General features: G+C 30.3%; 1 protein-coding gene across 2 annotated transcripts; it reads left to right on the top strand.

Moving 5' to 3' along the window:
• The first annotated feature begins 720 nt into the window (after positions 1 to 720).
• On the top strand, positions 721 to 4,897 carry LOC114126601 (uncharacterized). Of its 2 annotated transcripts, none has more exons than XM_050210708.1 (9): positions 721 to 1,100; positions 1,238 to 1,371; positions 1,440 to 1,556; positions 2,589 to 2,657; positions 2,733 to 2,869; positions 2,927 to 3,024; positions 3,687 to 3,804; positions 4,549 to 4,585; positions 4,663 to 4,897. In XM_050210708.1, the coding sequence occupies exons 1-9, from the start codon at positions 850 to 852 to the stop codon at positions 4,740 to 4,742; spliced, it is 1,041 nt and encodes a 346-aa protein (XP_050066665.1). In that variant the 5' UTR covers positions 721 to 849; the 3' UTR covers positions 4,743 to 4,897. The 2 variants fall into 2 exon arrangements, with proteins under 2 accessions (XP_050066665.1, XP_027846388.2); XM_027990587.2 differs by having other exon boundaries at positions 722 to 1,100; positions 3,687 to 3,795.
• The last annotated feature ends 8,435 nt before the right edge of the window (positions 4,898 to 13,332 follow it).

The raw sequence follows: 13,332 nt of genomic DNA, 5'->3' as shown, positions 1-13,332 counted from the left end.
ACATATTCTTATTACAAATTGAAATTTTAATGAAGTAAGTAGGTACTTAGAGTTTTACATTTTTTCATATCTACTCGTGATATTAAATGATAATTTATATTAAATATAAAATAGTTACATAATATATTGGTTGGTTATTTCAAATCTTTATTTTAAATAAAATAATACTTTTTTAGAATAGTCTATTTTGGTTGTTCAATATTTACTACAATCATATTTTAAACTCGTAGATTATCCTTTTTAATTTACCTATAGGTTATAAGTATAGTGGTGTACTGGTGTACGTGATAACTTTTTGAATGATGATTTATTTGAGTTATTATTAACGTTCAACAATTTTCTATCGTGGTATTCAGATCAGTAACTGTTATTAAGATTTATATACATTTTTGTTCAAAATAATATCTCAAAAATCACCCTCGTGCATTGGTCCTCGGACACGTCAATTAGTGTACCACACTATTTTGTACAGTTACAAATCAACGTTATTAGACATAAGTGTGCAGGATACACGTGTATAATGAAAGTAATTTGTCAGTCCTATTTTTATGCTTGAAGCATTTGACTTAGTCGAAATAGCTTATTAGACCCAAGAGAATTAATCACATCAAACGAAAAGTAATTGAACGACGCAGTGAGCGTACTCACTGATATTTCTGTAAATAAATTAATTTCAAGTCTAATATAAATTAAACATTCAGTTTCTATGTGAAATGCGCTTCGTCGTAGTTGTTTTTTTTTTGTTATTTCCTTCTATTTTTATTTTTTATTTTTTTTAACTTTATTCTGGTGAATTATATTTTCTTTCGAGTTGAAATACATTTTGATATTTCACCAAAAACAGTAATTATGACAAGTCAAAATGGCGACAGTCTGATGCTGCAGGACAAGATAAATGTGCACTTAGATTCTATGAGCGAAAACGATATTTTTCGATTTCGTAAACTACAACAATGGTATGCAACGAATATATGGGATGTAAAAAGAGATTTTCTTCGAAATGTATTAGACGTTTGTGAGGATCCATTGTTTTTATTTATTTTGCAAAAAATTTTGGACAGGAAATACACCAGAAACCTTACTGCGTACAATATTGGAGAGTGAGTATATTGTATACAAAATAACATTATAAATAACATAAATGTAGAGTTTACTCAATTACACAATGAAGTGGGTGTAGATATCTTTGGAGACAACTTGATGTTCAAATAATTTATTAATTTCCATTGCATTTTAGTTTGTCCTTCAACATCGATAATGTGGCCGAAGACAACGAATCTTTAGAATTGACTGCATTAAAATCAACGATTAGCGATGCATCTGATTGGTTTCGTGGATTTTCGAAACACGGCCAACTAGCAGTGTTTATAAGTCTGTTGTTCGAATTCAAAAAAACGATATTCAGCGTGACTAATAAACTTGTATTATTTAAACTTTAGGACTTATTTTGTTGGGAGGAATTAGTATAATAACTGATATTTGCAATCACCTCAATAATTTGATTAATTCGTATGGAAATTTACCGAGATTGCAAGATATGATTGCCAAAAATACCGGTAATAAGTTTTAAATTTTAAAAATATTATTTATATTATACAATATAAATATCTAGTTATGTCTAGTAATGTGTAAAATTTTCAATTATTAATTAACTTCACTAATTAATTTTCATTAATCTATAATTTTATTCACGTTTTAGTTTATGACTTATGGAACATGGAAGTATAATTTACACGTTATATATTTTAATCTTGATTTTGTATTAAATTTAGTTTGGATTTTTAAAGTTGAATAATATTTAAGAAAATCTTAAAAATTATTAAAAAAAAAAAAAAAAACAAATAAAATACCTGTGTATAATATTCGTTAATAGTTGTCAAGTGGATCAATGTTTTAAAATTTGAAGACACTTACTCTTCTGTCATAAATTGTTAAGTGGTTAAAATGTAAATGTAAATTTATTACAAAACACCATAGAAAGGATAAGTTCTGATAAGAAATATAAAGTCGTGCTTAAAACCATTAATTATAAACTGTTTTAGAATTAATATTTGTTGGAAACTCAGTGCAACGATTTAAGTTAAATGGTTATGAGTAAACTTATAATTCCGTGTACTGCGTCCATGTCGCTTTGAAACATGTTTTAGTTGTATTTTAATTTGGTTTAGCTTAAATTTATTTCAACTAACCTAATCTAACATTTTTATTATTATTACGGACTTCATAATAATGAACTATACGAAAAAACACGTCAGCACTACATCATCACAATAAAGAATCCTTAAAGAATTTCACATATCTTATTATACATAGTACTAACTTATAAAAAATATGTTTATAATACCCACCTTTCAATATTACCTTGTTTAAAATAATTATGTTAAATACTAGACATTCCCAGTGATACAATAATACAGTAATCGTATTTTTTCACTTTTATCTATTAATATTTTTATATCTTAGGATAATATAACTAGTATAATAAATTATTAAATGTGTAGGTAACTTATCTTGTCTTATATCAACTTAATTTTATTTAATTTAAGAGTCGTTAAATGGTTTAGAAATATAAAATTCAATTTTCACAGTACAAGATGACTTTCTATTGACTGACAGATTATCAGGTTCCGAAAAAATACTATCAAAATCTAATTTTGGTAAGTATGATATTATAGTTAATAGTCTCTAACATGTCTTGTTACGTAGTAATACACACAACAATCTCCCATCAGAGAAAAATAAGTCCAAGATTACTGATGTCGTATATCGGGATTATATTGAACGCACAAACGAATGGAAAAACAAATTGAATTTATTCGACCAGAAATACCAAACGAATTGTAGAACCACTGGACTCGACAGCGACTTGGTACGTATAAGGAAATCGAGAAAAATTGAGTATTAAGAGCACTTATATTTTACTCAGGCCCAAATGCTTCCGGTTAGGCATGATATTTCTGCTAACGAGGAATTATTAATCGATCATAACAAAGAAACGAACGAAATCCCAACGTCGACTAACGGGTAAAATAAATATTATCTAATGAAGTTTTTATTTTTATTATTGATTTATCAACATTTTCAATACGAGTATTTGCAGTTATTAATCTATACGACCACACTATAATATAGTATTAATGTTGAGATAACTTTTGTTACAATAAATTAGTAAAATGTTTATTTTTTCAAACATAATCCATTTGATATCCATCTTTTATGTCGTCTTTTGTTAAATATTAATATTGACTTTGTTTTTCAAAGTAGACTTCACTAATTTTATTACGCGACATGTAAATATTAGTCAAATTAAAAAAATAAAATAAAATTAACCAGAAAAAATTAATTTATGATCAAGAGCCAAAAATATGAATAATTTAATATTTTCATGCTTTTAAAATTACATATTTGTTTTGTATCAGAGTTTTATAAAGAACACCGTTGAAGTTTCGCGTATACTCGACGGTGAAAATAAATTAATATTTACAACACCAAAGTAAATTTATAATTAGTTGGAGAAACTGATACCACGAACAAATATTATTTATATTTAATGTAGTCTTTTGTACGTATGTCATTTCAACCAATGACAGAAATCACGTTGAGTAACTTGACAGAAAAGTTCCTCGAGACTTAGCTCTATTTTTAACAAACCCTTTACTAGTATTTAATGAGACTGTCACCTCCAGGAATGCTGAACACAAACCATTGCATTTAAGTCATACATTGGCTTCTGTAACAGAATACAAAAAAGCAAGAAAGTACATTGACAAGAAAATTGACAGACGTTTAAAAATAGTAATTATTGTAATCAAATTTTTTAAGTACAAGGGAAATGAGCAAGTCTGATTATATCAGATATATAATACGTTATAGTGACTATTATATTGAAATACCTACATTTTAAATTGTGTTTAATTTTTTTATAATTAATTTAAAGTATACACAATAAACATATATAATTATATTTGATTGTTCACAATTGATAATTATACTACTTAATCCATTATTCGTACACTTTAGTTTGTATAGTTATGATATTGATTCATTTATGGTCATATATTATGTAAAATGTTAAGAGTATTTTATTTGTTTTGATCCAGTGTTAAAATAAAATATGACATTTAATATTATTAAGGGAATAAAAAAATGTATTTGAATAAATATAATAGATTTTATTTTTACACAACAATAAAAGAATAAAGATTGTACCTGCCAAAGGTATATTTTTATAAGTTTTCCCTGCAGAGATTTTTAAAATCTAAGAAAAATAGATTTATTTCATGAAATGGATTCATTGAAACATAAGTTTTACTTTAGCTTAATTTTGACTAAATTTATCATTCATACATTTTTATTCCAAACTTTTTATTAGTTATACCATTATTTTTCAAAACTGATCAAATCATCAGCAAAAAACTTTAATTTGATTTATAAATCTCTCAAACAATAATCATTCACTACTTACTAGAGTGTTATAAAAGTAATTTATCAAAAATTATATTAAATATATATATATATATTATATACCTATTTTTTTTTAACTTTCAGCTGGAGACAAGGCAATTAGATAATAAAATTCATCTAGGTATAAAAATTAATTTTAAACTTAAAAAAACATTTTAATTTAATAAATTAAATTATCCAATGGTCTTCTAATTTTAGATGACTGCAAAAATGTTAAACTCCATGCGAAACCATTTGATAATGTGTACACTGAAGAGGCTGATATTATATATGATTGAAAAAAAGAACCTATTTACATTTACCAACGATTATTCATAGAAATCATAACATAACCTCGGTGGATATATTATATGCATATTTAAGTAATACGTATACATTTTTATTAAATATGTTATGTAAAAAGAAAATAATAAAAACTATATAAGTTAAACAATGACTCGCAACTTTTATAAATTAATTGAATTTAATAAACTATAATATTGAAGTATATACAGTAGTTCATGATTGACATATTTTTTAGATCGATTATAAGTGAATATATTTTATGTAAAACTTAAAATATTTAAAGAAAAAGACCCATAATAATATTCCAATTATTACAATATTATTACAATTAAATAAAAGAACTTTTAAAGAATTTACCATTTTCTCTTCTTAATAATTCTGAAATAGGTTTGTAACGTTAAATCTTCATTTTATTATTTCAAATATGAATAAAATAAATTAAAAGATATTATTTTAAGAATTCAAACACTATAGTTAATTACTATCTACAGTAAATATGTAGGCACAAAATAATATAAAACTATCTTCATTCTTAAATCAACCGTGACTTAGTAATCGTATGTAACATTTTAACATATAGATTGCTGATTACTAATTTTCAATCAAGTGTGTAATGGATTACAAACAATAATAGTGACAAGACAAACTGTGTTTCTACTATCGTCTATGAATTACACGTAGTTAGAAAATCATGTCTATTAAAATAAAACACTATAGTCATAGATGTAAATCTATGATGGCAACTGGCGCCAATTTATAATATGTATATAATAACATTTATACGTTAAAAACAATTTATATTCTACGTATCTTATGTTGATTGTATAAATAAGAATTAAAAATTAAATTTTATATTTAGTTTTAAATACTAACGTAAAGACACATTAATATTATCATTATTTAAATGAAACAATATCAGCTAGCTAAGCACACCACTAAATTGATTGATAACATAACTTTTAAAATTTAACCGAAAACGAATATTGTAAATATTGACAACACTATGATTAAGTATTTGTAATGAAATCAAAGATTTTAATGTTTTATAGCTACCTACTCTAGAACTTATTTGAATTCGAATTTATTTCAGACACTTCTTAAGTTTTCAGTTTGAAATCAATTTTCTATTGTTATTCACTACAAATATTTAATTTTTTTTTAATATTGCGTACTCATCCGATTTAAATATATCAAATGTATTTTCCACATCACGTTTCATTTGAGTGTACAAATTAATATACCAAGGACTATAAATTAAATTCTTCTTAAAGCGTTCATGTTTCAACCCTCATTTTTTCAAAGACACTGAGTAAAATTAAACGTGCACTAATGTTGAGACTGTTCAATGCTTTTAATACTATTTTGTAGTAATTTTATTTCCCTCCATATTTTAACGTTGCTAAAATTCCGACCACATATTATTATAATATTAATTTAATTTTTTTTTTTTTTTTAATTGAAATCGTGCCAAAATTTGTTAAATCTTAAACGATGATATTTAATAAATTATATGTATTTTTTAACTATCGTAAATAAATTTAATAACGTTTTTTCATAAAAACCGTAGAGGCGTAGACATACCTACATATTTTGTTTTGCGTGTCGTATAAAAAAAATATATAAATAATAATATGGAATATGCGAAATTAATAGACACTATTTATTACATTTTGTACTTTATATGTAGGCACCACACGAGTTCATCGATGACGCTTATGAGATTACAAGTTTCCTAGATCTATGGTTATACGTTTCCTTCGAATTTCGTAAAATTAAAAATTAAAATTCTAGAGCTATACATTTTACCGCGAAACCAGAATCTTTTAGAGAAAGTATCTCACATAAGGATATTTATCAAAATAACCAATGTTTTTCACTCTTTCAAGTTTCAGATAATAATAATTATTAAAGTTCGTGCGTTTCGCGATAAAACGCGGTTTACCTGAAGTAATATTTATGTAAACTACCTATATGAAAAATTCGATGTTACTGTAATATTATGAGTTGATCGATTTGTCGTTTCTCGTCACTAAACTGATACAACATAATATTATTATATCGTGTTGGTACAGTAACAAAATTCATCTTTATTATTGTGATAATATGGGACGCGATTTTATTAGACTATAACTGGAGTCAATTGACCAAAATCGGTGGTCGAGGGGGGATTCGACTTCACGGACGTCTAAGATATTGTTGTGATATTTAAATCACATAATCTCGTGTTCTATAAATAGCTGAACTCGAAAACGGTTCGTATCAATGCCGTTCGACGTTTTATTTGTATTAAATTTTTTTTGCAATTCGAATTCTGGCTTTCCCGGGGGACCAGCCTACTCGGTAGAACAAAAAAAAAAAAACGAGAAAACTGTATTCAATGTACACACACACGTCGTGTCCATATTCGTGTGTGTATGTGTGTGCATAGTATAGTCGTATTATACGGCTAATACGTATGTATATATTATACACGCGCGTACAGTGTATTATAATATTATCGAAAAGAGAGCCACAGCAGCGCGCATACATTATACGTTTGCGCGAATTAATTGCTATATATACGCCAGACATCATTCGGCCGAACAGCGCACAATATAATAATAATAAATATGTACGTACACGATAATGTAACAACGGACCGAGCTCGGCGTTTCACCTATTTTGCATATTACATATATATATGTATACTGAATTAAAACTAATAAATTATACTCCGCGGCATCGATGTTATAATTATAACAGCATTAATAATAATATGTGCGCATCGCCGGGACCACTGCAGCGGCTATATGCATATTCCAGTATATAGGTACACGACGTATAGTATTCCAGTTTTGTACCCCCCTGGAACCCAAAGACACACGCCTCCTCGCAAAAGTATATTACAGGACGAAGAACAAACGGGGAGAAACGGAACTTTTTCTTTTTTTAAATTCATTTTCGCCTTTATACTTTTTTATTGGACAAGGACATTTCCGATCCACTCGCGTACGAACGTCGTCTTCGTAGTTTATATCCGAATATAAAAATTCCGTTTACGCATATATATATACAAATTTATACATTATATATTATTATAATAATATTATCGAATATGGGTTGTGTGCTTCGGACGTATAAAATATCATATATTAGGTATTATTTCGGTATGTGCGATGTATTTTGATATTATATTATACTATTAGTTTACTGTCTGCCGATGTATATTATAATCGTATCGTAATATTATATTATTATATTATGTGATGTGTATATTATATTATGCGAAAACGCTGTAGTATGTTATATAATATTAAAGTTATGCGGAGAAGTATTTTTATTTTACCTATACATCTACGGCGGGGCGCCAGCCGTGTCGTATATGATCTACAAAATCCCGAAAAATAGTCGAATAAATAAAAAAACAACTCCTAGAAAACGTCAGCGGAGCGTGTCGGAAAACACGCGAAAAGAACTCAATTCTCGAAAGAAATATGGAACTGGCGATAAACGTGCGTATAACTACATTGTGCTGCGGCGTGCGTGCGTGTGTCTCGATGAATAAAACATAGGTGCGCGTATTAAGTATAAGCAGGCACCGCCTCAAACATCATATAAATGATCGAATAAAAACTTTGCGATGCACTATCCGTCTTGGCGAGGTTTTGGAATAAAACGAATATGCCTTACATAAATGATTATTATGACTATATCGACCTAGTTTTCTTTTATATGTATATGTTTTTAGTTTAGCTACCTGTCGTAGATTCTTGCGACGGGTATAATATGCCGATTTGTTGAATTGCATTATTCAAATGTACTGTGTGTATTATACATATATATATATGTATATATTATACGATTTTTTTTTTATTTTCCAGTAATAATACTATACATTTATCATTTAGGTGTATGGTACGTGTTGCGTATACATTGTATACGGGTACACCTAAGTTAAAGACGAGAGATTAAAATTTCCTATAACAGTATTACCGAATGCACACGCCGCGGCGGTAAATACGTTTCGAGAATTTATACAGATATTCAAGTTTTTAAGTATGATAAATTAATATTATTCCCGATTAGGTCGGAACGGTACATGCGTCTAAATAACGTACGACGGAGAATTATGTAAATTATCTCGCAGTTGTATAGCAATATCCACGTCAAAAAATTTCAAAATTATCGTCGCTCGCGCACACAAATTCTAACGAAAACTAACAATGTGTTAAATAATCACCGCGCGTCACGTTAGCCTAGCCTAATCTAACTACTTACCACGCATTATTATATATCTTCAATTGCACGTCTTCTATACCTATATACGAGTTAGGTACGTTGATCATAAGTAACGTGATTTGTTTTTATTATTATATTCTGAGCTATCAAGTGAGTGGTCATTTTTATGCCTCTAGTCGGTATGACTTAATACTATCATACTATTATAACTATACTTTTGTTCACTAGTTTTCATTGTACATCTATAAACGATATGAGAAAAACTATAAATTTACAATTTTTAAACTATACTCACACATCTGATATATATATTTATGTTTATATATACGCATATTATGTACGATATATACATTGTGCGTAGCAGGTTTACTATACCTAAGCCATTATTCATGCACTATAGGCGGTTCGGTTCAGGGGGAGAAATGCCATTTGTAACAGTCACAACAGGTTTCTAATTAATTAACGTTATACTAAATACCTACGCAGCGGTCGGTTTCTTTGCAGGATTTTTTTTTTTTTTTATTATTTTTATTTTTTATCATTATTTTCAGTGATTATATCAATAAAATGCTACTCTTGCGGGTACGAATGAAAAATATGTACAGAGCGATTAATAACGTCGGCGTATGTTATCGTTTGAAATATACATATTCGGACGACTGGCCTCGTTGGTTTCGGTCGGTAAGTATATAAGTCGAGTGTTGTTGTGTAGCTAATATTAGATGTAGGTACATATCATGGATCGTAATATATCTATATAATACGTTATTTACATCTATGCATGTATATTATGCACTTATATATGAATGCACAGTCGGTCGCTTCAATTGTGTTGATACAGAAAATAAGCCATTCGGTTTCAAAACTATGACGATATAATAATAATAGCTTGCTAACTTTATTTTTAGCGACGCGAACGTATTTTAACCACTTATTTTTGGCAGTACAAAGTCACTTTTTATAAGCGTGTCTTATACGTACGAGTAATTTGTCATACTTAGTAGAAACTTAGTAGATGTATACGACGACAAATCACAAAAGCACAAATGAATTTACAAATGTATTTGCTCGCTGTAGGTGTAGTGATAGCGCTTGGCAAGATCTACACTAGAATTTTCCATTGTAGTGTACGAACATTTGCACTACTTCGAACGCAACATTTTGCAAACATTATACGGTTTCTAATTACCTAAAATAAAGCGTCTCTATTCTATCTCGAACTAAAATAAATAAGATCTCTGACCTTAATTCAAAACAATGTTTGTACGTCATCCTAACAAAGTACCAAAATGGTGTGCGATTTACGTGTTTCAAACAATTTTAAATTATGTGTTTGTGAACACTTGCAGGTTTATAGTAATAGTATTACGGAACTTCATTTTGGTATTTGTCAGTATTGTCATACACGGGATTCGTCAACGTAACATTACGAAATTCATGTTTTAATATCTTAAGGTATATTATAATATTATTATTAGTAGTCTTATCCAGCGGCGTTTTATAGTAATATTATGACGTATCGCGTGCGCACATCGTCGTGCTCGTCGACGTATATTAATATAATTTATAATAAATAATAATATTATAGACATGCGGCGACGAACTCCGTCGACCTACGCGGCAGTTGCCTACAAATCCATATAAATAGGACATATTATAGGTATATTATATACGACGACATTATAATAATAAAATATATTATATTTTAATATACCGAAGAAACGGCGAAGTAGTCGTCGTCGTCGAGACGGAAGCGGTACATGTTTCCGTCAACGTGCGCGGTCGATCGCGTTTTATTTATTTGGTTTTTTCTTCTCTTTTAATTGAAAGACCACCACTGGGCTTGCGCGCTCCCTGCCGTTACACAGAGATACGTCCGACGACGGCTTTAAACGCACATAATATATATATATATATATTCACGTAATCATATACTTTTATACCATATAGACGACCTACAGTATCTTTATATAGTACATGTGTATGCGTCTCTTGTACTGCCGCGGGTATAATATACGAACCGAATGGCGAAGAGACAGTAAACGTCGTCGTTGTCGTAGTTGTCGTCGTTTCTACCGCGGGTGTTTGTTTGCCGTTTTTTTTTTATTTTTATCGTTATCAGATCGAAATGAAAAAGGACTGAAAAATAAAGAATAAATAAAAACGAGAATAATGCACCCGCCGGCGTGGCGGAAGGCGGGGGCGGTTGTGTGTCGAAAACGAGAATAAAAGAAGAAATCATTAAAATAAAAATAAAAATAAAGAAAGACAGCGAGATAGGGAATGAAACGGAGAGAGAAAGAGAGAGTAGGAAATCATGCATATTTTATGGTTCATTGCAACGCTGTTGCGGCAGACCGTGAGCTGCTGTTGCATGTGACTTGGACTGCGACTGTTGTGGCGGCAGCGGCGAGCGGTAAGTCAGGTAAGTCATGGATGAGTCCCACGATTGGCTTGTTTCGATTGCGATTACATTAGAAAAGAATAAAAAAACAAAACAAAACGAAAAAAAAACGTGACTCCGTTTTTGTCATAAAATACGATATACGTATGTATAATGTCTCGTCGTCCTCTCTGCGATGCTTGTGCGCGCATTGTTTTCTCTGTGCAGGCCGCGGCCGCGTGTAATAGCTATCTCGCGAGCGTATGTGTACCTATATATACCAAACTATATATACCTATACATCTGTGTGCGTATACTTTTTACCCGGACTACGCTACGAAACAATATACTCACTCGCTTATATATATAATAATAATAATATATATAGGTAAATGCATAACTCGCGGTCGTGGCCCTAAAGAGTTATTATATGGTCGGTATACACACACTTGCTATATAGCCGGTCACAATGGCACTCGGGCGGCGGCCGTACGGTGTTCCGTACCACAACAGCGGTAGCGGTTTATATATCATTATCACCGAGACTTCACCTCCGCGTCGGTTCACCAGCACCGGCAGCAGCAGCCGCAGCCGTTAGATAACCTTTGGGTTGCGCGGGTTCGAGTTGGCGCGTTGATGTGTCAATAAGCTGTTAGAGAGCTCGCACGACTCTCATTTTTTTCTCTCTCTCTCTCTTTCTTCCGACTCGATAATATTGTTATACGCTATTTCTTCTTCTTCTTCTTTTCACACTCCTCTATATTATTATTATTATTATCATCGTCGTTGTTACCGAGCGTAAAGGTGTCGCGTGCATTCGCCGCGTTATATTATTGTTCAACCGTTGATTTATCGCGAAGACGCCACGCCTTTGGGATTATACGCGTTATATACGTGTTCAAGACAGTCACCGTCACGATGTATACTATATTTAGAACCTATATTATATCCGTATTGTTATACATATATGCTCGGAGTCGCAGACTCACAGATATTTGAGATATTATGTGACTTTCGCGTAAAACAACGCACGCGATTTGTATATACCGACACGGACGAAAGCCGAAAGTAGCTGTAAGCGAGAGAGATAGCCCGCAATTCCCCAGGGAAGAGACTTGAAGCATTCAAAAACCACCTCCCTCACACGTTACACATACATTAATCATCCTATTTAAAAATCATGAACGTGTCACGATGATATAGGTTTGGGTGTGACCATCGACGTGGTCTATTGGACTTTCAGAAGTCAAAGACGTTTTGAAATTATATAACCTACATCTTTTTATAATATCCGTTCCGTAACTACCATAATTATCTATTACACGGTTAATTCTGAACCTACATTTTCCGATGACCTTCGCTCGCAAAAAACACTGCATGGTTAAAATCTCTGCAGTAAACCTATGAAATTCGTTAAACATAACTATGCGGTATTATATTATGTACATATATTATACTGTGCTCACGTGCAAGCTGTGTTTATATTTAAAAATACGTATAGCACCTATTTTCTCTGTTACACGGAAAATTGTTGTAGCAACATTTTTGTAAATAGGTACTGTAACATTTCTGTTTTTGGACTTCTTGAAAAAAATTCACTACCAATAGCGGATATACAGTTCACTGTACAGAGGTAATGCACAAACAATATTATTAATTGTTTAAACACTTTGATCGTAGGTAATAAATATTCATCACTTTATACTTTATACCTGTATTTTCAATGCTACTTGTGTGCTTTATAATCAAAGTAATGGCGCTCTTGTTTCTTATAATAATTATGTTCCTTAGTAATATTTCATGGTAAAGTTATCACAGTAAACATTAAATCTGATGTAATAAAACGAGAGAAACTTCAACTGAGAAATGTATGTCAATATAAATCGAGTAAAAATGAATCAACTAGATGTATAAGTAGTATCGTTATAAAATACTACAAAAGTTATACAAAACCGTACGTTTACTTTTAACTCTAAACTCAA

The sequence above is a fragment of the Aphis gossypii genome, chromosome 1 (genome assembly GCF_020184175.1).
Source record: "Aphis gossypii isolate Hap1 chromosome 1, ASM2018417v2, whole genome shotgun sequence".
In the NCBI taxonomy this organism is placed as follows: domain Eukaryota; kingdom Metazoa; phylum Arthropoda; class Insecta; order Hemiptera; family Aphididae; genus Aphis; species Aphis gossypii.
The sequence above is the reverse complement of the archived record's forward strand: the minus strand, read 5'-3'. Positions and strand labels throughout refer to the sequence as shown.

Bases quoted from the DNA above. Each gene is read 5' to 3' on its own strand.
- LOC114126601 (XM_050210708.1), top strand. From the start codon at position 850: ATGACAAGTCAAAATGGCGACAGTCTGATGCTGCAGGACAAGATAAAT. The intron at 1,101-1,237 runs GTGAGTATATTG...ATTGCATTTTAG, and splicing joins ACTGCGTACAATATTGGAGA to TTTGTCCTTCAACATCGATA. The intron at 1,557-2,588 runs GTAATAAGTTTT...CAATTTTCACAG, and splicing joins TATGATTGCCAAAAATACCG to TACAAGATGACTTTCTATTG.